Source organism: Oncorhynchus clarkii, chromosome 15, assembly GCF_045791955.1.
Source record: "Oncorhynchus clarkii lewisi isolate Uvic-CL-2024 chromosome 15, UVic_Ocla_1.0, whole genome shotgun sequence".
Classification (NCBI taxonomy): Eukaryota; Metazoa; Chordata; class Actinopteri; order Salmoniformes; family Salmonidae; genus Oncorhynchus; species Oncorhynchus clarkii.
Genome location: NC_092161.1, coordinates 25,590,474 through 25,618,140, shown reverse-complemented (window position 1 = coordinate 25,618,140; position 27,667 = coordinate 25,590,474). Strand labels below are relative to the sequence as shown.

The 27,667-nt window shown below is 44.4% G+C and overlaps 1 protein-coding gene across 1 annotated transcript; it reads right to left on the bottom strand.

Moving 5' to 3' along the window:
• Positions 1-1,408: 1,408 nt before the first annotated feature.
• Positions 1,409-27,246, bottom strand: LOC139367103 (notchless homolog 1 (Drosophila)). The gene is made up of 13 exons (XM_071105151.1): positions 27,028-27,246; positions 24,038-24,199; positions 23,640-23,860; positions 23,482-23,561; positions 22,952-23,028; positions 20,429-20,526; positions 20,148-20,340; positions 19,891-20,026; positions 19,698-19,744; positions 19,397-19,599; positions 6,668-6,827; positions 2,806-2,876; positions 1,409-2,720 (listed from the first exon to the last, which is right to left on the bottom strand). The coding sequence occupies exons 2-13, from the start codon at positions 24,170-24,172 to the stop codon at positions 2,708-2,710; spliced, it is 1,434 nt and encodes a 477-aa protein (XP_070961252.1). The 5' UTR covers positions 24,173-24,199; positions 27,028-27,246; the 3' UTR covers positions 1,409-2,707.
• Positions 27,247-27,667: the final 421 nt, after the last annotated feature.

The following is a 27,667-nucleotide window of genomic DNA, read 5'->3' as shown; positions in this document are numbered from 1 at the left end:
GGAGTCGAGTCTTCTTGGGTATGACGCTACAAGCTTGGCACACCTGTATTTGGGGAGTTTCTCCCATTCCTCTCTGCAGATCCTCTTAAGCTCTGTTAGGTTTGATGTGGAATATTGCTGCACAATATTGGGTACAAGTACAGGCTCGGGCTGGGCCACTCAAGGACCTTCAGAGACTTGTCCTGAAGCCACTCCTGCATTGTCTTGGCTGTGTGCTTAGGGTCATTGTCCTGTTGGAAGGTGAAGCTTCACCCCAGTCAGAGGTCCTGAGCAGGTTTTCATCAAGGATCTCTGCTCTTTGTTCTGTTTATCTTCCCTTCGATCCTGACTAGTCTCCCAGTCCCTGCCGCTGACAAAAATCCCCACAGCATGATGCGGCCACCACCATGCCTGATTTGTGGAGTGCTGCAGAGATGCTTGTCCTTCCATCTCCACAGGGGAACTTGAGGTCTGTCAGTGACCATCAGGTTCTTGGTCACCTCCCTTTTGGTGATTCCAAACATTTTCCATTTAAGAATGGAGGCCAATGTATTCTTGGGGACCTTCCATGCTGCAGACTTTTTTTGGTAGCCTTCCCCAGATCTGTGCCTGGACACAATCATGTCTCGGTGCACTACGGACAATTCCTTCGACCTCATGGCTTGTTTTTTTTCCTCAGACCTGCACTGTCAACTGTGGGACCTTACAGATAGGTGTGTGCACCTTTATAAATCATGTCCAATCAATTGAGTTTACCACAGGTGTCTCCAAGTTGTAGAAACATCAAGCATGATCTAAATGGTTCTCTGATCCATGTCCCTACTTTTTTTTAAAAGGTATCTGTGGCCAACAGATGCATATCTGTATTCCCAGTCATGTGTAATCAATAGACTAGGGCCTAATTTATTTAAATTGACTTATTTCCATATGAACTGTAACTCTGTCAAATCTTAAATTGTTGCGTGTATTTTAATACAGACTAACTCAAAACAATCTTTCAAAATGACAAATTCCCCAAGGGATCAAAAACATGTGCAGCTGCTCCGTTTGCTCAGGCACCTATGACTATGTCGACAATGCACCTTTTAAAAGGCAATGTTCCTGATATTTGAAGAGATCGCATTGACGGTAAATGCAGCAGATGTCATCTCAAAGGTATATTACCAAGAGCAATGTGCTTCTCTACAAGGTCCCTTGGAATGAATCCCTGACTTTAGTCCAAAACTGGCAGGAGATTTAACACTGCGTCAAAATAAGCATGTGGTCACCCAATTAGCGTCGATTCTTGAAGTCGGGTAAACCAATCACAGAGACTGTTCTATCTCCAGAAGACAGTTCTGTGAAAGAGTACATTTTATTCTTCCCTGGTTCTATAAACTAAGGCACAAACACAAATTGACGTCCACAAAATGACAGAGTACTCAGAACCTTCGATATCTAAGGTGTTTAATGATGAAGCACTATGATCTTGGTTTACATAGTAGAATGCAGAGGGAGAGGTCCTTCAGACAGTGACTAGATCAGACACAGCAGATAACTTAAAAATAGAGCCATCGGGCTAGGTATAGAGGACCAGTCAGTCAAAGGACAGAGCAGCTAAGGATCCTGTCACTAACTGTCTCGTCACTAACGTAGAGGGAAGCAGCAGGGCAGGACTTCGCCTTTCAGTTGACTGACCAGAGGATTAGAGCAGAGACACAGCAGGTGTCAGGAACGTAGGCTGTATTAGTCAAGAGAGTACCAGCAGGTCAGAAGCAGCCAGGACCAGGGAGGTGATTATAGTTTGAGTTGTATAGAAAAATTGCAATTTTGTTTGTATATTATTTAGTTTCGGTTTTAGCTTTAGTGATAGAGATAGAAAGCATGCGTGAGAGGCTAGGAGAGGGGGGGGGGGTTAAGGTCTTGCCACTGGGGGGCAGTAATACAAAAGGAGATGGTCATTAGGTTGTTTAAATTATAAATGTGGTGCCAAAAATATAGTAGAAGGAAACCCTGTTGCACATGTTTACACCAATCCAATACTTTTCAACTTTAGTAGTACATTTAGATGTTTTCCTGATAACTAGTGATACACAAGCTAGGCCTATTTGAAATATCACCATCTTCTGGCAGCATTTACCCCCAAGATTCAGTAGCTTGAATCCCCCCTAAACCTTGAAAACCCAATTACATTTATGCAGAACATTAGGGGGAAAAACTCAAACTCATCATTCATGATGGCTTTTATTTTTAAGTCGTTTTGGAGTCAAATATAGTTTTCATTTTTCAAACGGGTTTGTTAATTATATTTATTTCAATTTACTAAATCCTTTTTTCCTGATTAGTTTTACTTTACTATGTTAACCTTGAGAGAGAGGGGATGCATTAATAGACCTGTATTAGGACTCCTTTATTCCTACAGTCCTCTTGCTGTGTACCTGCCAGCTAGGGCTCAGGTATAGACGTCAACACACACCTATTAGATATAGTACCTTACTAGCCTCAGGCTCCCTCCACTACTTTCATGCCTCTGGTTATATCCTCCTCTCCATTTCTCATCACTCTCTCCCTCCTACATCACTTTGATCGGCAGTCCTCGGTAAGTGTGGTTGTTGTTGACAGGTAAAGCAGGGCATTATGTTCCAATGTAGGACCAGGAAGTCTCAGACCACTGGCCCCGCCTTCTGTCCGTCATCCTGGCTTCCTGATTGGTGGAGACAGGGGCTAGTAAGGCACGTGATTGGTGTGGCTACCTCCTCCATCTGTTAAGATACAGGAAATAGAGCGGTTACTCTACTGACCACGAGAGAGATCGTGTGAGGTAGTGACCGTGAGAGAGGGACTTACATTCTGAGACACTTGTCTTTTCCTCCACTGACTACTCTCTGGCCATCAGGACTCCAGTCTACTGCAAACACCTGTGAGTGAGAGAGTGACAAACATGTGCATCTTCAATATGTACCCATTGTTTTTCTTTAGTTAATTTAACTATGTCACAAGTAAAAGCCTTGGGTAGCAAGTTGATACAATTCCAAGTCTGGAAGGTTATAACCACCCTCAGTTTTAGGAAGTATAAAATAAAAACATTTTAAAAAACTTCCCTTTTTAGTCTACACATTTTATCTGCCCATATAAAGTCTTATGACCAAGAATACTTTTTTAAAGGATCTACTTGGTGGGGTAATTGTTATTACCAAAAAAGTTGGGAGCCATGCAATTCTGAGTTATAATTTTTCTTACTGCCATTATTTCATAGATTTTAGAGTATTATGATTTTTTTTTTTTGCCAGGGGGGCATTGTGTTTTCAATATTGGTCAGGTATAACAGAAAACCTGCTAAATTTGTCTATATTCATGTTTACCAATACCTGTTACCTTTGGGTCCTGTCTAATTCTTTCTGCAAGTGGTTCATTTGCCAGTGCAAACAGGAGGGGGGAGAGGGTACATCCCTGTCATGTGCCGTTTAAAAAGGCAATCTATTGGTTTTTAAAACAATAACACTTAACAGAATTCCCAGTCAAATCCGATTGCATGGTATGACGAGTAGGGAGCAATGAAGTTCTAACACAGTCACACAATAGCTTGAATTTTGTACCGAAGTTGAAAATCACGTCGACTGTTGTTCCTTTAATTTGTTATGTGCATACGCGACTCAACAAAAAAATAACCTAGCAAGTGATCACAGCTCTTTCCCTTAGTTACGGGTCTCACGCAATTTCGATCCGACTGCTCCCAAGATCCCATTAGGCTTACAGAAATGATATAAAAACATATCTAACTGATGGGATACACAAACAAAACTGTAGCAAAGCTACATTCCTTGCCAAATCACAACATTTGAATCACAAATACAAAATGGACTGGTTGATTAAAGTAGTGTTCCAACCATGAGCTGCAGCTTTGGAATAAATTAGTCTCATCTATTTTGTGTTTTTCCCAAACTGCTATAGTGTGCCATTTAGAGTAGGTTCCAACCCCCCACCCCCTAAACAGGTTCCAGAATGAAATATGAAACCAAAAACATTTGATGAAGAAAAATTGCATATACTAGTCTAGGTGTCTACTTTGTTTCATGTTTAACAAAAGCCTGCCCACCAAGTATTTGTTGAATTTTTCCCCTTCATGATGATGATTGGGATCCGTTAATGGTAGTTTTGTGATAAATGCACTGTGATAAAACATTTTAAATACTAAAATCGGTTAGTTTTTTCCCCTTTTAACGTTAAGGAATCAAAGTTCGTTTAAACCTTCACACCCCTATTTTACACCCTCTCACAAAGCAACTGTCTTGATTATGCAAAAGTTATTGATATTGCTCTTCACAAGTCCTCATTCTTAAGGGCTAGGCGATATTACCAACAATTGTTTTATATATATATATATATATATATATATATATATATATATATATATATATATATATATATATATATATATATATATATTACTTGTAGGCGATTCACACAGAAGCTGTCATCATGCCAAAGGGTGGCTACTTTGAAGAATCACAAATACACATATTCTGATTTGTTAAAAACAATTTTTTAAATGGTTACTACATTATTTCATAGTTTATGCCTTCACTATTACAGTAACAGTAAAAATAAAGAAAAAAAACCTTAGTTGTCCACACTTGACTGATACATCCACTTTTAAAAAGTTCCCTAAATAAGCCTAGTTGTACAATTAAAAGCTAAAATACACTGCATTTCAAACAGTCAGCAATAATCTAATATATCCAGGGCTTGTGAAATTACACCTAGGCTAAATATAAGCCTTTCACAACCATAAGACCTACTAATAATTTAATTATATCAAAATAGTTTATCCTACTTTTTTGAAATAACACCTGATCTGGGTTACAAAGTTGGTCAATGAAAATACCCTTTGTGACAAATTTAACCAGAACCATGCATAATGCACATTCACGAATGACTACCTTCTTGTAGCAGGGATAGAAAAGTAGGTCTCATTAACAATCTCTCAAGCACAAGACCACTTGCTAGTGAGCAGCCAGCTCATCTTTATATTTCAAGTTTAGCCAACTTGGATCTATTTGCAAGCTAACAATTGACAGTTGAATTGTTATGAAAAAAAAAAACTTCTGTCCGTCTCCCAACTATTTGAACAGCATGCTAGCCTGTCCACTTTGTTGTCCTCCACGATGAAAATCAGGGAGGGGACTGTGGATTGGTCTCCATCTGTAAGTACGTTAGTCGCACACAATATCTCAGACACCACTGGCCCGTTTGTGACAAAACTTGGGTGAACGATGTGTCTTGCCATAGATATCTGGCATTTACACAATTACACCGATTGGCCCAGGTGGGGCTCTGCATCATTCGTGGGGGACGACAGTTTACTGTTGCCTTGCTCAGATGTTAAATCAAGTGACCTACCTTATTTCTCAGAATGAGAATGAGTTGCCAATTCCTTTTATAATTGTGTTTTATGCTTATTGTACATTTATAAAAACAGACTAGATAGCTAGTATAAGTCTTTGGTACATGGTACTGTAATGCTAGGCATACATTTTCCAGAATCACTGTTCATTGAAACTCCCGTTTTAGTAGTGTCTGCTCTGGGCACAATTTGAAGAGTTGAGACATAAAAAGGGTATTGTTAGAAAAGTTTAAGGTCTCTCCTATTACAGTAAAATAATGTTTTTGTGTGTTTCGGTGAACATCGGAACGATTGTTGGAACAAACCTCAAATGCAAACAGCGAGTTGAAATCGCTTGTCAGAGAGGAAGAAGTGATCACTCATGTTGTTATGACCACTTCCGGAGGACGTCCTCCAACCAATCAAAGCTTTTGCAGTATGAACTGACACGTTGTCCATCCAATTGTAGAATTAGGATCAGATAATTAACCTATTGAGCTGTATTGGGATTGTGCCACAGAGCGTTATGGGGTTTCTATGCATTGAGAAGTTTGGTGACATTGTTGGATAGAGACATACGCAATCACATTATTACACAACGATTTTACTCCTTGCTTGGACTGACTCATTCTTAGCTCTTTTGTCTAACTGTGTAGTGTGTTGTGTTATTGGTGGTCTTCCCAGTCAAATCCCGTTCTGCACTGGTCAAGCCTCTGAACACCTCAACTCATGCCTCATACCCTCATTCAATCACTGCTGTGATCCCTTTCCAACACTTAGTAGCCCTCTCATTCCCATTCCCCATAATATGGTACTAGAAATGTCTTTATTAAACGCTTTAGGTTCAAATAATTAGTCTGCCGGTTTTTGAAACGCACTTTGACATCTCCGTGCGTTACGCGCCTATTCCGTGGGTCTCCCATCCTCCCCAATTTTTCAAGTCACCAGCCTCCACTGGTCTACTGATTTAATCAAAGTGTTGACAATGGAGTTGTCGACAGCTGCTTTCTGTGAAGCAAAGACCATGATTAACACCTGCTTCATTCTTCAATCATGTCTGTATTGCAGATAGCTGTGGAAGTCAACAGACTCTTACAAGATTCTTTAAGAAGAAATTAGTGGGTCAGTTGTTAAGTATTTTTGTTTAAATAAATAACATACTGCAATTCACAAAGAGTTGCAAACACTTGTTGAAATTCTTTCACTCATTTAACTGATGGAGGTTCCATCACTTCTCTTAACACGTGTGGACCCAGAACTTAATTGAGCATCTCTTCTTTTAATTTTAGAGCCCCATTTGTGGAAAACACCATCCCTCCCTCTCACCTCATCTGCGTGTCCAGGTAGATCAGTGTGTAGTTTGCCAGTCTTGATGTCCCAGACCTTCAGAGTGGAGTCACTGGAACCACTGACCATCAGTCTACTGTCTGCTGACCACGCCACCTGGTACACTGCTGCTACATGACCACGCAGGGACTGTAGGTACCTACACACACACACACACAGTTAGAGTCCCACCCGGTGGAGAGCAGAACTACTACATACAGAGACAGTGTTTATGTAAGTTTACATATTGTACCAATGTTTTTATTCTCTGTAAACAGAACTGGTGCTTAGTGAATCAAATGTTCAGTGTGAATCAGAATAGAACAGAGATCTGGACTCTGTCATTATGCAAGCACAGTCGATAGAACATGGTGCTGGCAGCCCCAAGGCTTGTTGGCTCAATTCCCGCTGGGGCCATCCGTATGTCAAAAAATGTATGCATGCATGTCCAAGTCGCCTTGGATAAAAGCATCTGCTAAATGGCATGCATTATCGATTAGAATTCCCCCACTACTATACATACTTCCTAGCGCAGTTCCCCCACTACTATACATACGTCCTAGCGCAGTTCCCCCACTACTATACATACGTCCTAGCGCAGTTCCCCCACTACTATACATACGTCCTAGCGCAGTTCCCCCACTACTATACATACTTCCTAGCGCAGTTCCCCCACTACTATACATACGTCCTAGCGCAGTTCCCCCACTACTATACATACTTCCTAGTGCAGTTCCCCCACTACTATACATACTTCCTAGCGCAGTTCCCCCACTACTATACATACTTCCTAGCGCAGTTCCCCCACTACTATACATACTTCCTAGCGCAGTTCCCCCACTACTATACATACTTCCTAGCGCAGTTCCCCCACTACTATACATACGTCCTAGCGCAGTTCCCCCACTACTATACATACTTCCTAGCGCAGTTCCCCCACTACTATACATACTTCCTAGCGCAGTTCCCCCACTACTATACATACTTCCTAGCGCAGTTCCCCCACTACTATACATACTTCCTAGCGCAGTTCCCCCACTACTATACATACTACCTAGCGCAGTTCCCCCACTACTATACATACTTCCTAGCGCAGTTCCCCCACTACTATACATACTTCCTAGCGCAGTTCCCCCACTACTATACATACTACCTAGCGCAGTTCCCCCACTACTATACATACTTCCTAGCGCAGTTCCCCCACTACTATACATACTTCCTAGCGCAGTTCCCCCACTACTATACATACTTCCTAGCGCAGTTCCACCACTACTATACATACTACCTAGCGCAGTTCCCCCACTACTATACATACTTCCTAGCGCAGTTCCCCCACTACTATACATACTTCCTAGCGCAGTTCCCCCACTACTATACATACTTCCTAGCGCAGTTCCCCCACTACTATACATACTTCCTAGCGCAGTTCCCCCACTACTATACATACTTCCTAGCGCAGTTCCCCCACTACTATACATACTTCCTAGCGCAGTTCCCCCACTACTATGCATACTACCTAGCGCAGTTCCCCCACTACTATGCATACTACCTAGCGCAGTTCCCCCACTACTATGCATACTACCTAGCGCAGTTCCCCCACTACTATACATACTTCCTAGCGCAGTTCCCCCACTACTATACATACTTCCTAGCGCAGTTCCCCCACTACTATACATACTTCCTAGCGCAGTTCCCCCACTACTATACATACTTCCTAGCGCAGTTCCCCCACTACTATACATACTACCTAGCGCAGTTCCCCCACTACTATCCATACTTCCTAGCGCAGTTCCCCCACTACTATACATACTTCCTAGCGCAGTTCCCCCACTACTATACATACTTCCTAGCGCAGTTCCCCCACTACTATACATACTACCTAGCGCAGTTCCCCCACTACTATACATACTACCTAGCGCAGTTCCCCCACTACTATACATACTTCCTAGCGCAGTTCCCCCACTACTATACATACTTCCTAGCGCAGTTCCCCCACTACTATACATACTTCCTAGCGCAGTTCCCCCACTACTATACATACTTCCTAGCGCAGTTCCCCCACTACTATACATACTACCTAGCGCAGTTCCACCACTACTATACATACTACCTAGCGCAGTTCCCCCACTACTATACATACTTCCTAGCGCAGTTCCCCCACTACTATACATACTTCCTAGCGCAGTTCCCCCACTACTATACATACTTCCTAGCGCAGTTCCCCCACTACTATACATACTTCCTAGCGCAGTTCCACCACTACTATACATACTACCTAGCGCAGTTCCCCCACTACTATACATACTTCCTAGCGCAGTTCCCCCACTACTATACATACTTCCTAGCGCAGTTCCCCCACTACTATACATACTTCCTAGCGCAGTTCCCCCACTACTATACATACTTCCTAGCGCAGTTCCCCCACTACTATACATACTTCCTAGCGCAGTTCCCCCACTACTATACATACTTCCTAGCGCAGTTCCCCCACTACTATACATACTTCCTAGCGCAGTTCCCCCACTACTATACATACTTCCTAGCGCAGTTCCCCCACTACTATACATACTTCCTAGCGCAGTTCCCCCACTACTATACATACTTCCTAGCGCAGTTCCCCCACTACTATACATACTTCCTAGCGCAGTTCCCCCACTACTATACATACACTACAGTTCCCCCACTACTATACATTCCTAGCGCAGTTCCCCCACTACTATACATACTTCCTAGCGCAGTTCCCCCACTACTATACATACTACCTAGCGCAGTTCCCCCACTACTATACATACTACCTAGCGCAGTTCGCCCCCACTACTATACATACTACCTAGCGCAGTTCGCCCACTACTATACATACTTCCTAGCGCAGTTCCCCCACTACTATACATACTTCCTAGCGCAGTTCCCCCACTACTATACATACTTCCTAGCGCAGTTCCCCCACTACTATACATACTTCCTAGCGCAGTTCCCCCACTACTATACATACTTCCTAGCGCAGTTCCCCCACTACTATACATACTTCCTAGCGCAGTTCCCCCACTACTATACATACTTCCTAGCGCAGTTCCCCCACTACTATACATACTTCCTAGCGCAGTTCCCCCACTACTATACATACTTCCTAGCGCAGTTCCCCCACTACTATACATACTACCTAGCGCAGTTCCCCCACTACTATGCATACTACCTAGCGCAGTTCCCCCACTACTATACATACTACCTAGCGCAGTTCCCCCACTACTATACATACTTCCTAGCGCAGTTCCCCCACTACTATACATACTTCCTAGCGCAGTTCCCCCACTACTATACATACTTCCTAGCGCAGTTCCCCCACTACTATACATACTTCCTAGCGCAGTTCCACCACTACTATACATACTACCTAGCGCAGTTCCCCCACTACTATACATACTTCCTAGCGCAGTTCCCCCACTACTATACATACTTCCTAGCGCAGTTCCCCCACTACTATACATACTTCCTAGCGCAGTTCCCCCACTACTATACATACTTCCTAGCGCAGTTCCCCCACTACTATACATACTTCCTAGCGCAGTTCCCCCACTACTATACATACTTCCTAGCGCAGCAGTTCCCCCACTACTATACATACTTCCTAGCGCAGTTCCCCCACTACTATACATACTTCCTAGCGCAGTTCCCCTATACACTACTATACATACTTCCTAGCGCAGTTCCCCCACTACTATACATACTTCCTAGCGCAGTTCCCCCACTACTATACATACTTCCTAGCGCAGTTCCCCCACTACTATACATACTTCCTAGCGCAGTTCCCCCACTACTATACATACTTCCTAGCGCAGTTCCCCCACTACTATACATACTTCCTAGCGCAGTTCCCCCACTACTATACATACTTCCTAGCGCAGTTCCCCCACTACTATACATACTTCCTAGCGCAGTTCCCCCACTACTATACATACTTCCTAGCGCAGTTCCCCCACTACTATACATACTTCCTAGCGCAGTTCCCCCACTACTATACATACTTCCTAGCGCAGTTCCCCCACTACTATACATACTTCCTAGCGCAGTTCCCCCACTACTATACTATACATACCTAGCGCAGTTCCCCCACTACTATGCATACTACCTAGCGCAGTTCGCCCACAACTATACATACTACCTAGCGCAGTTCGCCCACTACTATACATACTACCTAGCGCAGTTCCCCCACTACTATACATACTTCCTAGCGCAGTTCCCCCACTACTATACATACTTCCTAGCGCAGTTCCCCCACTACTATACATACTTCCTAGCGCAGTTCCACCACTACTATACATACTACCTAGCGCAGTTCCCCCACTACTATACATACTTCCTAGCGCAGTTCCCCCACTACTATACATACTTCCTAGCGCAGTTCCCCCACTACTATACATACTTCCTAGCGCAGTTCCCCCACTACTATACATACTTCCTAGCGCAGTTCCCCCACTACTATACATACTTCCTAGCGCAGTTCCCCCACTACTATACATACTTCCTAGCGCAGTTCCCCCACTACTATGCATACTACCTAGCGCAGTTCCCCCACTACTATGCATACTACCTAGCGCAGTTCCCCCACTACTATGCATACTACCTAGCGCAGTTCCCCCACTACTATACATACTTCCTAGCGCAGTTCCCCCACTACTATACATACTTCCTAGCGCAGTTCCCCCACTACTATACATACTTCCTAGCGCAGTTCCCCCACTACTATACATACTTCCTAGCGCAGTTCCCCCACTACTATACATACTACCTAGCGCAGTTCCCCCACTACTATACATACTTCCTAGCGCAGTTCCCCCACTACTATACATACTTCCTAGCGCAGTTCCCCCACTACTATACATACTTCCTAGCGCAGTTCCCCCACTACTATACATACTTCCTAGCGCAGTTCCCCCACTACTATGCATACTTCCTAGCGCAGTTCCCCCACTACTATGCATACTTCCTAGCGCAGTTCCCCCACTACTATACATACTACCTAGCGCAGCTATACATACTACCTAGCGCAGTTCCCCCACTGCTATACATACTACCTAGCGCAGTTCCCCCACTGCTATACATACTTCCTAGCGCAGTTCCCCCACTACTATACATACTTCCTAGCGCAGTTCCCCCACTACTATACATACTTCCTAGCGCAGTTCCCCCACTACTATACATACTACCTAGCGCAGTTCCCCCACTACTATACATACTTCCTAGCGCAGTTCCCCCACTACTATACATACTTCCTAGCGCAGTTCCCCCACTACTATACATACTTCCTAGCGCAGTTCCCCCACTACTATACATACTTCCTAGCGCAGTTCCACCACTACTATACATACTACCTAGCGCAGTTCCCCCACTACTATACATACTTCCCTAGCGCAGTTCCCCCACTACTATACATACTTCCCAGCGCAGTTCCCCCACTACTATACATACTTCCTAGCGCAGTTCCCCCACTACTATACATACTTCCTAGCGCAGTTCCCCCACTACTATACATACTTCCTAGCGCAGTTCCCCCACTACTATACATACTTCCTAGCGCAGTTCCCCCACTACTATACATACTACCTAGCGCAGTTCCCCCACTACTATGCATACTACCTAGCGCAGTTCGCCCACTACTATGCATACTACCTAGCGCAGTTCCCCCACTACTATACATACTTCCTAGCGCAGTTCCACCACTACTATACATACTTCCTAGCGCAGTTCCACCACTACTATACAAACTTCCTAGCGCAGTTCCCCCACTACTATACATACTTCCTAGCGCAGTTCCCCCACTACTATACATACTTCCTAGCGCAGTTCCCCCACTACTATACATACTACCTAGCGCAGTTCCACCACTACTATACATACTTCCTAGCGCAGTTCCACCACTACTATACATACTACCTAGCGCAGTTCCACCACTACTATACATACTTCCTAGCGCAGTTCCACCACTACTATACATACTACCTAGCGCAGTTCCCCCACTACTATACATACTTCCTAGCGCAGTTCCCCCACTACTATACATACTACCTAGCGCAGTTCCACCACTACTATACATACTACCTAGCGCAGTTCCACCACTACTATACATACTACCTAGCGCAGTTCCACCACTACTATACATACTACCTAGCGCAGTTCCACCACTACTATACATACTACCTAGCGCAGTTTCACCACTACTATACATGCTTCCTAGCGCAGTTCCACCACTACTATACATACTACCTAGCGCAGTTCCACCACTACTATACATACTACCTAGCGCAGTTCCACCACTACTATACATACTTCCTAGCGCAGTTCCACCACTACTATACATACTACCTAGCGCAGTTCCCCCACTACTATACATACTTCCTAGCGCAGTTCCCCCACTACTATACATATTACCTAGCGCAGTTCCACCACTACTATACATACTACCTAGCGCAGTTCCACCACTACTATACATACTACCTAGCGCAGTTCCACCACTACTATACATACTACCTAGCGCAGTTCCACCACTACTATACATACTACCTAGCGCAGTTTCACCACTACTATACATGCTTCCTAGCGCAGTTCCACCACTACTATACATACTACCTAGCGCAGTTCCACCACTACTATACATACTACCTAGCGCAGTTCCACCACTACTATACATACTACCTAGCGCAGTTCCACCACTACTATACATACTTCCTAGCGCAGTTCCACCACTACTATACATACTACCTAGCGCAGTTCCCCCACTACTATACATACTTCCTAGCGCAGTTCTCCCACTACTATACATACTTCCTAGCGCAGTTCTCCCACTACTATACATACTACCTAGCGCAGTTCCACCACTACTATACATACTTCCTAGCGCAGTTCCCCCACTACTATACATACTTCCTAGCGCAGTTCCACCACTACTATACATACTTCCTAGCGCAGTTCCACCACTACTATACATACTTCCTAGCGCAGTTCCCCCACTACTATACATACTTCCTAGCGCAGTTCCCCCACTACTATACATACTACCTAGCGCAATTCCCCCACTACTATACATACTACCTAGCGCAGTTCCCCCACTACTATACATACTTCCTAGCGCAGTTCCCCCACTACTATACATACTTCCTAGCGCAGTTCCACCACTACTATACATACTACCTAGCGCAGTTCCCCCACTACTATACATACTTCCTAGCGCAGTTTCACCACTACTATACATACTTCCTTGCGCAGTTCCCCCACTACTATACATACTTCCTAGCGCAGTTCCCCCACTACTATACATACTTCCTAGCGCAGTTCCACCACTACTATACATACTACCTAGCGCAGTTCCCCCACTACTATACATACTTCCTAGCGCAGTTCCCCCACTACTATACATACTTCCTAGCGCAGTTCCCCCACTACTATACATACTTCCTAGCGCAGTTCCCCCACTACTATACATACTTCCTAGCGCAGTTCCCCCACTACTATACATACTTCCTAGCGCAGTTCCCCCACTACTATACATACTTCCTAGCGCAGTTCCCCCACTACTATACATACTTCCTAGCGCAGTTCCCCCACTACTATACATACTTCCTAGCGCAGTTCCCCCACTACTATACATACTTCCTAGCGCAGTTCCCCCACTACTATACATACTTCCTAGCGCAGTTCCCCCACTACTATACATACTTCCTAGCGCAGTTCCCCCACTACTATACATACTTCCTAGCGCAGTTCCCCCACTACTATACATACTTCCTAGCGCAGTTCCCCCACTACTATACATACTTCCTAGCGCAGTTCCCCCACTACTATACATACTTCCTAGCGCAGTTCCCCCACTACTATACATACTTCCTAGCGCAGTTCCCCCACTACTATACATACTTCCTAGCGCAGTTCCCCCACTACTATACATACTTCCTAGCGCAGTTCCCCCACTACTATACATACTTCCTAGCGCAGTTCCCCCACTACTATACATACTACCTAGCGCAGTTCCCCCACTACTATGCATACTACCTAGCGCAGTTCGCCCACAACTATACATACTACCTAGCGCAGTTCGCCCACTACTATACATACTACCTAGCGCAGTTCCCCCACTACTATACATACTTCCTAGCGCAGTTCCCCCACTACTATACATACTTCCTAGCGCAGTTCCCCCACTACTATACATACTTCCTAGCGCAGTTCCTACCACTACTATACATACTACCTAGCGCAGTTCCCCCACTACTATACATACTTCCTAGCGCAGTTCCCCCACTACTATACATACTTCCTAGCGCAGTTCCCCCACTACTATACATACTTCCTAGCGCAGTTCCCCCATACTACTATACATACTTCCTAGCGCAGTTCCCCCACTACTATACATACTTCCTAGCGCAGTTCCCCCACTACTATACATACTTCCTAGCGCAGTTCCCCCACTACTATACATACTACCTAGCGCAGTTCCCCCACTACTATGCATACTACCTAGCGCAGTTCCCCCACTACTATGCATACTACCTAGCGCAGTTCCCCCACTACTATACATACTTCCTAGCGCAGTTCCCCCACTACTATACATACTTCCTAGCGCAGTTCCCCCACTACTATACATACTTCCTAGCGCAGTTCCCCCACTACTATACATACTTCCTAGCGCAGTTCCCCCACTACTATACATACTTCCTAGCGCAGTTCCCCCACTACTATACATACTTCCTAGCGCAGTTCCCCCACTACTATACATACTTCCTAGCGCAGTTCCCCCACTACTATGCATACTACCTAGCGCAGTTCCCCCACTACTATGCATACTACCTAGCGCAGTTCCCCCACTACTATGCATACTACCTAGCGCAGTTCCCCCACTACTATACATACTTCCTAGCGCAGTTCCCCCACTACTATACATACTTCCTAGCGCAGTTCCCCCACTACTATACATACTTCCTAGCGCAGTTCCCCCACTACTATACATACTTCCTAGCGCAGTTCCCCCACTACTATACATACTACCTAGCGCAGTTCCCCCACTACTATACATACTTCCTAGCGCAGTTCCCCCACTACTATACATACTTCCTAGCGCAGTTCCCCCACTACTATACATACTTCCTAGCGCAGTTCCACCACTACTATACATACTTCCTAGCGCAGTTCCCCCACTACTATGCATACTTCCTAGCGCAGTTCCCCCACTACTATGCATACTTCCTAGCGCAGTTCCCCCACTGCTATACATACTACCTAGCGCAGTTCCCCCACTGCTATACATACTACCTAGCGCAGTTCCCCCACTGCTATACATACTTCCTAGCGCAGTTCCCCCACTACTATACATACTTCCTAGCGCAGTTCCCCCACTACTATACATACTTCCTAGCGCAGTTCCCCCACTACTATACATACTACCTAGCGCAGTTCCCCCACTACTATACATACTTCCTAGCGCAGTTCCCCCACTACTATACATACTTCCTAGCGCAGTTCCCCCACTACTATACATACTTCCTAGCGCAGTTCCCCCACTACTATACATACTTCCTAGCGCAGTTCCACCACTACTATACATACTACCTAGCGCAGTTCCCCCACTACTATACATACTTCCCAGCGCAGTTCCCCCACTACTATACATACTTCCCAGCGCAGTTCCCCCACTACTATACATACTTCCTAGCGCAGTTCCCCCACTACTATACATACTTCCTAGCGCAGTTCCCCCACTACTATACATACTTCCTAGCGCAGTTCCCCCACTACTATACATACTTCCTAGCGCAGTTCCCCCACTACTATACATACTACCTAGCGCAGTTCCCCCACTACTATGCATACTACCTAGCGCAGTTCGCCCACTACTATGCATACTACCTAGCGCAGTTCCCCCACTACTATACATACTTCCTAGCGCAGTTCCACCACTACTATACATACTTCCTAGCGCAGTTCCACCACTACTATACAAACTTCCTAGCGCAGTTCCCCCACTACTATACATACTTCCTAGCGCAGTTCCCCCACTACTATACATACTTCCTAGCGCAGTTCCCCCACTACTATACATACTACCTAGCGCAGTTCCACCACTACTATACATACTTCCTAGCGCAGTTCCACCACTACTATACATACTACCTAGCGCAGTTCCACCACTACTATACATACTTCCTAGCGCAGTTCCACCACTACTATACATACTACCTAGCGCAGTTCCCCCACTACTATACATACTTCCTAGCGCAGTTCCCCCACTACTATACATACTACCTAGCGCAGTTCCACCACTACTATACATACTACCTAGCGCAGTTCCACCACTACTATGCATACTACCTAGCGCAGTTCCACCACTACTATGCATACTTCCTAGCGCAGTTCCCCCACTGCTATACATACTACCTAGCGCAGTTCCCCCACTGCTATACATACTACCTAGCGCAGTTCCCCCACTGCTATACATACTTCCTAGCGCAGTTCCCCCACTACTATACATACTTCCTAGCGCAGTTCCCCCACTACTATACATACTTCCTAGCGCAGTTCCCCCACTACTATACATACTACCTAGCGCAGTTCCCCCACTACTATACATACTTCCTAGCGCAGTTCCCCCACTACTATACATACTTCCTAGCGCAGTTCCCCCACTACTATACATACTTCCTAGCGCAGTTCCCCCACTACTATACATACTTCCTAGCGCAGTTCCACCACTACTATACATACTACCTAGCGCAGTTCCCCCACTACTATACATACTTCCCAGCGCAGTTCCCCCACTACTATACATACTTCCCAGCGCAGTTCCCCCACTACTATACATACTTCCTAGCGCAGTTCCCCCACTACTATACATACTTCCTAGCGCAGTTCCCCCACTACTATACATACTTCCTAGCGCAGTTCCCCCACTACTATACATACTTCCTAGCGCAGTTCCCCCACTACTATACATACTACCTAGCGCAGTTCCCCCACTACTATGCATACTACCTAGCGCAGTTCGCCCACTACTATGCATACTACCTAGCGCAGTTCCCCCACTACTATACATACTTCCTAGCGCAGTTCCACCACTACTATACATACTTCCTAGCGCAGTTCCACCACTACTATACAAACTTCCTAGCGCAGTTCCCCCACTACTATACATACTTCCTAGCGCAGTTCCCCCACTACTATACATACTTCCTAGCGCAGTTCCCCCACTACTATACATACTACCTAGCGCAGTTCCACCACTACTATACATACTTCCTAGCGCAGTTCCACCACTACTATACATACTACCTAGCGCAGTTCCACCACTACTATACATACTTCCTAGCGCAGTTCCACCACTACTATACATACTACCTAGCGCAGTTCCCCCACTACTATACATACTTCCTAGCGCAGTTCCCCCACTACTATACATACTACCTAGCGCAGTTCCACCACTACTATACATACTACCTAGCGCAGTTCCACCACTACTATACATACTACCTAGCGCAGTTCCACCACTACTATACATACTACCTAGCGCAGTTCCACCACTACTATACATACTACCTAGCGCAGTTTCACCACTACTATACATGCTTCCTAGCGCAGTTCCACCACTACTATACATACTACCTAGCGCAGTTCCACCACTACTATACATACTACCTAGCGCAGTTCCACCACTACTATACATACTTCCTAGCGCAGTTCCACCACTACTATACATACTACCTAGCGCAGTTCCCCCACTACTATACATACTTCCTAGCGCAGTTCCCCCACTACTATACATATTACCTAGCGCAGTTCCACCACTACTATACATACTACCTAGCGCAGTTCCACCACTACTATACATACTACCTAGCGCAGTTCCACCACTACTATACATACTACCTAGCGCAGTTCCACCACTACTATACATACTACCTAGCGCAGTTTCACCACTACTATACATGCTTCCTAGCGCAGTTCCACCACTACTATACATACTACCTAGCGCAGTTCCACCACTACTATACATACTACCTAGCGCAGTTCCACCACTACTATACATACTACCTAGCGCAGTTCCACCACTACTATACATACTTCCTAGCGCAGTTCCACCACTACTATAAATACTACCTAGCGCAGTTCCCCCACTACTATACATACTTCCTAGCGCAGTTCTCCCACTACTATACATACTTCCTAGCGCAGTTCTCCCACTACTATACATACTACCTAGCGCAGTTCCACCACTACTATACATACTTCCTAGCGCAGTTCCCCCACTACTATACATACTTCCTAGCGCAGTTCCACCACTACTATACATACTTCCTAGCGCAGTTCCACCACTACTATACATACTTCCTAGCGCAGTTCCCCCACTACTATACATACTTCCTAGCGCAGTTCCCCCACTACTATACATACTACCTAGCGCAATTCCCCCACTACTATACATACTACCTAGCGCAGTTCCCCCACTACTATACATACTTCCTAGCGCAGTTCCCCCACTACTATACATACTTCCTAGCGCAGTTCCACCACTACTATACATACTACCTAGCGCAGTTCCCCCACTACTATACATACTTCCTAGCGCAGTTTCACCACTACTATACATACTACCTAGCGCAGTTCCACCACTACTATACATACTTCCTAGCGCAGTTCCACCACTACTATACATACTTCCTAGCGCAATTCCCCTACTACTATACATACTTTCCGGTGCGTCCGTCCCAGATCTTGATGGACTTGTCGAAGGAAGCAGAGGCAAGGAGGCGTGTGTCGGGGGAGAACAGGACCTCGTTGATCAGAGCGCTGTGACCCGTCAGTCTCGCCAGAGGCTTCTTATCCTCTGCTGGGTTCCAGAGGAACAAGGTGAAGTCATCAGAGCCCGACACAAGACGCTCCGGGGCCTCACCCTACACAAAGGGTAAGAGGTTCAGTGGACCCCAGGACCCCCTTGGTGGCAGCTAATGGGGATCCTAATAAATACACAGCAGAGACAGGAGACACTCACCCTGACTTTGTTGTATCTCTGCAAGGCTTTCTCTTTGAGTTCCTCAACTGTGGAGAGAAGAGAGGTGTCAAAACTATGTTCAATATCACTACACCAAGAGTTGGGCAGAGACAGAGGTGTACGTATAAAGTCAGAAAGAGCAAATAGAGAGGCACAGAGGAAGGAGAGAGAGGCAGAGGACAGGTGTACGTACATGTGCCAGTCTGGTCCTGGGGGTTGATGGTAGCGTCGGCGGGTTCAAAGGCGCCAGTCCGTAGCACATAGTCAGTACTGAGAGCCAGGGTGTTGACCCAGTGAGCATGGCCTTGAAGAGTCCTGCACTGGACCCCCTGAGGAGGGGGAAGAGGAGAGGGGTCAGATGAAGTAGAATGTCTGCCTCCCAAATGGTATCTTATTCCCTATATAGTGCACTACTTTTGACAAGGGTCTCACACACACACACACACTTACGTCTTTAGCCCTCCAGACTTTAATGGTCCTGTCCTGTGATGATGTGTATAGCAGTCCGTCTCCTCCCCACTTCACACAGGTAACAGACTGGGTGTGCCCCGTCAGGATCCTCTCACAGCGCCCCAACACAACGTCCCAAACCCTCACCGCCCCGTCCTTACTGCTGCTAGCCAGGTAACGGCACTCTGGGTTACTGAGAAGAGAGCGCACAAGATAGTTATATTAGAGAGAAAGGAGAAAAGAGAGCGAGATGAAAAGATAAATAGAAGAGTAAATCTTACAGGTGTAGAGGTTCCCAGGAGATCCATGTGATCCACTTGGTGTGTCCTGTCAGGGTCTTGCCCATCTGCTGTCCTGTCACTGGGTCCCATATACAGATCTACACAGAGAGACACTGGTTAACACACAAACCTGAGACTGGGTCCCAGATACAGATCTACACAGAGAGACACTGGTTAACACACACACCTGAGACTGGGTCCCAGATACAGATCTGAGGAGAAACAGTGAGTGTGTGTGTCAATTCCAATGTAATTTCAATTCTGGAGTTGAAGCAAGAAGTGGATAAATTACTTAGAATTGCAGCAATCTTAAATACTATTTGGGGAATTGAATTATAATTTAGACTGTCTCAATTGGAATTGAAAAAGAAAGCCATCCTTGGAATGGAATTAGAATTTGAAAACTTGAATTGGATTATAATTGTGCAAATTCTAAATTACTGGAGTTAATGCATTTAGCATTGAAATGGAATGAAACTTTGTTCTAAATCAAATAATTATATACATGAATGTGTATACATTATTTGTTACGTTTTCTAATGAGGAATTGACGTGCAATATATTTCCAGTTAGATCATTTTTTGTCCAATTAAAGTAATAGTTCAACTAAATTACACATTGGTTTCCTTACCCTTAAGCAGTCTGAACTATGGCATTGTCATTTTGTCATTTGGGTGAACTATCCCTTAAAGGGTAGGAAGCATGAGTTTTTACTCACCAAAGTAACAGTGTGGTCAAAGACAGTTGTAGTCACAATCTGGTTACATATAACTACAAACAGTTACGTTACGTTTTTTTATACATATTTATTAACTTATTTGCGAACATCTTCTAAACTACCCACAATGCACCATTCTTCAACATCATATGGAACCCAATATACTGCCGTTACAAGAGCCATGCTCTACTGAGCTAGAGAAGACTACAACATGTTGCATTGCTTACTTTTAACTTGGAACAATTCTGGTGTCAGGGGGCTGATTAACATGTTTCCCTGCATGCCATTTGACTGGTCCATTATTTACAATTCTTTGTGTCGGTGTAGATTGATCGCTCTTTATATTATGCCGCACAAATATATATATATGTATATTTTTAAATCTACTCCAATCCGTCAGCGGTTGGATTTACTGCACCCGTTGTTGAGATGGTGGAGCCAGTTCATATGGTTTAGGTTGTCTGGTCAACTTGCAATCAGTCGGAATGCAAAAGGTGGGCGATGAACGATCCTAAATACTGCAAATTCAACAATTGGTTGGATTTCAATGGGAAATAAACACCACCATGAAGGTTATCATGCATCTTCTGGTATTTGAATAAACTTACAATTGCATATTAATTTATGCAGCCCTTGATAAGAGGCTGGACATGCAAGTGAAGGCTACAAGGTTGATAAGAATTGAAGGCAACAACCATCACTAACAAAACAGTCATGAGTGGTAATTCCAGTGTTCACTCTAAAGGCACACTGGGATATGCAAATATCTGCATATATCCCAGAGTGCCTGTTAGTGAACGTTGGAATCACCACTCATGACTGTGTTTGCTTGTGATGGTTGTTGCATTCAATTCTTATCAACCTTGTAGCCTTCAACAAATGAGCGCCTAAGCGAATATAGTATCCTTAAAAATGCAACCCTTTGTGAAAATACATTACATATCACAAGGCTATACCGCAACAGTCTAGTTTTACACTAACACAGATACTGAAACAAACTATTTTTTTGTTTGTTTTTTGTTTTAATCAACCTGCAATAAAGTATGCTGGAAAATATGATAATGATGGGTGTGGTTTTGAGTGTAACTTTACTTCTAAAGTAAAAAGACAAATCACACTCAACTCAGTTATTAACACCTAGGGGTTATTTTACAACACTGAATGTTAATTTAACTCCTGAACAAATAAACCTCTCATCCATTTTTATTGGATTTCTGCTTTCATGAAAGGTGGAGATGGGAATTGAACCCTGGTCTCCGGTGGGGAAGCACTCATTTGCTTGTTGCTGGGAGTGTTGCCCACATGACCTGCTGCTGTGAACAAGCCTCTTATTTTTATCATGAATCTGGTTGTAAACTATGCATTTAAGCAATTAACATGTTTAAAAGGGTATATTACATAAATGGTTGTTTGAATAAAATAAATAAAAAGTGTAGCAAATGTGTTTTAGGCGTTGCCCATTCTCAAAAAATGGTTTAGCGATTGTAATAATTTATAGAGCATGGAGCTTTGTTCCCACACTGTGACATATACATTGGGGAAAAAGCAGTATAACGAATACAGTAGCCTTTGCCGTGTGGAATAGAGTATTTCATGCTGTTCATATTAAACAGCTTTCATTTATCTAGAATAATGAATTAGGAATTGTATTTTTGAATAATTAGAATTCCAGATTAGTTGAATTGACTCAATTTAAGAACTGCTCAAGAACTACTCAATTTAAGAATTTTGAATTGATTGGTTTTCTAGGGAGAGGGAACTTAATTTGTGGAATTGACCCCAACCCTGGTGTAAGTGTGTCTCACCTGGCTGTTCTTGCAGCCAGAAGCCAGCTTCCTTCCGTCAGGTGACCAGGAAATAGTCAGCACCCAGTGGGAGTGGCCTAAAGGAGGAGAGGAGACAGTGAGTGTTCACAAGGGTCAGGTCGATCAATTCTACACATTGCTCTCTGTGGCCCGATTATTTGAATATTCGAACGGACGTTAGTATTCGATTACCTGACAGAGTATTCATTTAAAAATAAATGATATGCTGTACAGGTATTCACAACCCTGACTTAGGACTTGGTTCCTAAGTCTCAGGACTTAAGACCCAGTTCACGAGCTCTATGGCTTCTTCTACATGTCGCCAGTCTTTAGGCATTGTTTCAGGCTTTTACTCTGAAGAATTAGGGAGATACAGCACTTTCAATGAGTGGACAGTGGACATTTCCAGCACCTGCTGGTTAGTCTGGCTAAAACACTTTTTTTTGCTGTGGTATAGTTTTCGGTATCGTCATACTAAACCTGGTATCGAAGTAAAAATTCTGGTACGGTAACAACACTAGTGCGTGTACCTCTGGAGGTATGTTGTGGTGTCTCGGTGGTCAGGTCCCAGAACCTCACTGTAGTGTCTCCAGAACCACTGGCCAGGTACCTGAGGAACACACATTACAGCTAGCCCAGCGTGTGTGTATATATCTGTGTGTGTGTGTGTGTGTGTGTGTATACTTACTTCCCAGTAGGGCTGAATGCAGCAGAGATGACAGCCTCTGTGTGTCCCTGTAGTGAGGAGGTACAGCGAGCAACAGCCCTGACCCTGAACACCGCCTGGGGTTGGTACACTACGGGCAGAACCGTCTCAGTCTCCACCCCCAGGGCCTTCACACACACCCTCAGGCTCTCCACCACCTCCGCCTCGCCACGCACAAAAAACGCCAATGGTACCGGCTCCTCCTGGAGTGATATGGGAGAAGCGGTATTAGTCAAATCTAAACTATCACAACAGCCCAGGACAGAGTAGGAGGAAGGGAGTAAGAGGCAGGGTTAGAGAGATGGAAGTTAAGTGTGGATCATGGGGCTGTCCTTGGGGATTTAAAGCAATATGTTGCAGTGTGTGAGCGTTGTGTGTACCTTCTGTAGCAGTGCATTGCAGACCAGCTGTAGTTTGTCAGGTGTGATGTCCAGCGGGACATCAAAGGGAGAACCCAGCGGCTCCCCCGCTTCATCCTGAAACTGGATCAACAGCCGTTCCACATCACTGGACATCCTTTCTGCTCGGGGTTGGAGCTAGGGCTGGGACGATACAAGTAGAACCATGGTTTTCCATGGCAAAAATAAAAACACACCAAGCAGACCAAACTCATTGGCCGTTAAAAAAAATTATACATGTCAAATAGCTTGTAGCATTGCATGGTATACCAAAACTTCTGTACTTTTCCCCATACTAGACCATGAAAAACAGTCCAGTACTAGAATTTGTTACTTTCGGTACTTCTATCAAATGTGTCTCATGGATCAACTCGCATGCTCATGTCTATCAGCGCAGCCGAGGTCCGTCCCCCTTATAGCGTGAGACAGGCACTGTGCCCTGCTCCAGTTACCCATTGCTAGCCTGCCCTGCACTGGGAGTCTGGGCTGCATCATAACTTCTGTGCAGCATGACTGGGGAGCTAACACACTAATCATGTCTACACGACATGTAGAACATTTTGAAACTCAATAACGAGGGATGCGTAAAATTGACAGTTCAGGTTCATGAGTCTGCGTTTAAAAAGCTGTAGTGTAGTCTACCCTAACAGACAAACAAACACGCCATAATAAGGGGCCACATAACATTATATCTGAAAAGGGTAATTGATACAGGCTATACAAGTAACCTACTGTAATTTCATATTATGAGACAAAACACCCCCACAGCAACAAAAGACTAGCCAACCCCATACATGCAAGACTGGCCCAAAGATACTGTATCCCTGTGACACCGGTCCCATAAATGGCCTAAACTAGGATATTCTACACACACACACACACACACACAACAGACCGAAGACTGAACACATCCAGTCATTAGAAAACAGCAGGCAGGCCAGGTAGAGAAAAGGGGCAGGCAGAACCGTGGGCATACACTACCGGTCAAAAGTTAAAACACCTACCCATTCAAGGGTTTCTCTTATTTTTACTATTTTCTACATTGTAGAATAATAGCGAAGACATCAAAACTATGAAATAACACATATGGAATTATGTAGTAAGCAACAACAAAAAAAAGTGTTAAGTGAAAATATATTTAACATTTGAGATTCTTCAAATAGCCACCCTGGCCCCGACAGCTTTGCACACTCTTGGCATTCGCTCAACCATATTCATGAGGTAGTCACCTGAAATGCATTTCAATTGACAGGTGTGCCGTGTTAAAATAATTTATTTCCTTCTTAATGCGTTTGAGCCAATCAGTTGTGTTGTGACAAGGTAGAGATGGTATACATAAGATAGTCCTATTTGGTAAAAGACCAAGTCCATATTATGGCAAGAACAGCTCAAATAAGCAAGGAGAAACGGTCCATCAATACTTCAAGACATGAAGGTCAGTCAAAATGGAACATTTCAAGAACTTAGAATGTTCCTTCAAGTGCAATCGCAAAAACCATCAAGCGCTATGATAAAACTGGCTCTCATGAGGACCGCCACAAGAATGGAAAAGCAGAGTTACCTCTGCTGCATAGGATACGTTCATTAGTTACCAGCCTCAAATTGCAGCCCAAATAAACACTTCACAGATTTCAAGACAACTCAACAGCAACTGTTCAGAGGAGACTGCGTTAATCAGGCCTTCATGGTCGAATTGCTACAAAGAAACCATTACTAGAGGACACTAATAAGAAGAGACTTGCTTGGGCCAAGAAGCATGAGCAACAGACATTAGACCGGTGGAAATCTGTCCTTTGGTCTGGAGTCCAAATTTGAGATTTTTGGTTCCAACCGCCATGTCTTTGAGAGCCGGTGTGGGTGAACGGATGATCTCTGCATGTGTATTTCCCACCGTAAAGCATGGAGGTGTGATGGTGCTTTGCTGGTGACACGGTTTGTGATTTATTTAGAATTCAAGGCACACTTAACCAGCATGGCTACCACAATACACCATCCCATCTGGTTTGGGTTTAGTGGGACTATCATGTACCTGTCACCTGCAAAACAATTTAAATACCTGCTGACTTCAGTTAGTATGTATGCAACATGTGCACACATTTGCTCATGGCCGAAGGCACGAGCACAATACAGGAGTACGTGCACACTAAGTGAAGTCAGCAGGCTTTTACATGGCTTTACGCACGTGTAACCGTTGTGAAATGGATGGATAGCGGAGTGCGCGCTAATAGCGTTTCAATCGATCGGTGTCACTCAATGTCAATCGAGACCTTGAAGTTGTTGTTTCCCATACTCTGCAAGGGCCGAGGCTTTTGTGAAGCGCTAAGTAACGATGCTTCGAGGGTGTCAAATGTGTGCTGAGGGTCCCTGGTTCGAGCCCAGCTAGGGGCGAGAAGGACGAAAGCAATAATGTTACATGCACCAGGTAATATACATGTCTTCTTCAGCACCGAACTCTAGAAAGTGGGTTAAACATTAAGTTACTTTTCTGTGGATGTTTTGTCTCAAATGTCCTACATGTGAAGGCCAGACACCACAGACAACCGGTAGAGTAAGATCAAACGTAAATGTAAACATTCTGGCTTGGAAATAACTTTTACGAATTTGCAGTGTAGCTATCCCAAATAATTATGTATTAGAACCTGATTAATCAGACTAGGCGCTCGTAATCCACTAAAGTATGTGAAGCAACAGGGAGATATGGCTTCCCATCTAACGTTATGCCAACAAACTAACGTAAATAATGATAATAATAGAAGTCAATCAATTATCATATATTTGGCTCAAACAGTAGCCAGGCTAACATGATAGCTTGTTTCCCAGACATGTTATTGTGGCTAACTATGCCGGTTCTTGTCATTTGTTTCGGTTCCTCCAACAATCACATCCTCCTAACAGCAGCCGACAACTCAACCTTAAAACCAAACGATTTTACAACATCGAATCCGTAACGTTAAACACAAATAGATAAATACCTTTTCAGTGTTCCAACAACTTCTGAAATGCACGTGTGTAGGAAGTTCACGCAGCAGCAACGGAAGCTTCTCATACGTCACTAAAATGCGACTGACTTGGTTAGAAGTGAAAGGGAGAGGCTCCCGCTGGATAACAGAAGTCTGTGGCTTTATCGTACACATTCACGAACAAATATTAGCTTTAGGGTCTTAATTGAATTTTAGGTATAAGCTTAGTGTGGTTGAGAATAAGGTTAGGTTTCAAATCAGATTTTAAGAAGATAAATTGTAGAAAAGGGCGGGGTTTATGACTTTGTGGCTGTGTTAACTAGTGACGACCGAAATGGAGAGGCTATACCAAAGAGTATCTATTATATTGACAAGATAGAACTGTCAGTCGACTAATTGTCCGCAAAAGGCAGGCGGGAGGAGGCGAGATCAGGTGGGAACATTCTAGCCAATGAGTGGCTAGATTTGCGCGTGAACAGATAATTCCGATATAAAACGGTTTTAGTCAAAATCGCCAGAATGCCACGTGGGTCCATTTATAGCACTACATTTGTAGCCAGTAGATGTGGTGGGTACAATCACCGAGGAAGCCAAGCAAGTAAGAAGCCAGATTAAGTTGTTTACTTATAAACAATTCATTCATACACCACCA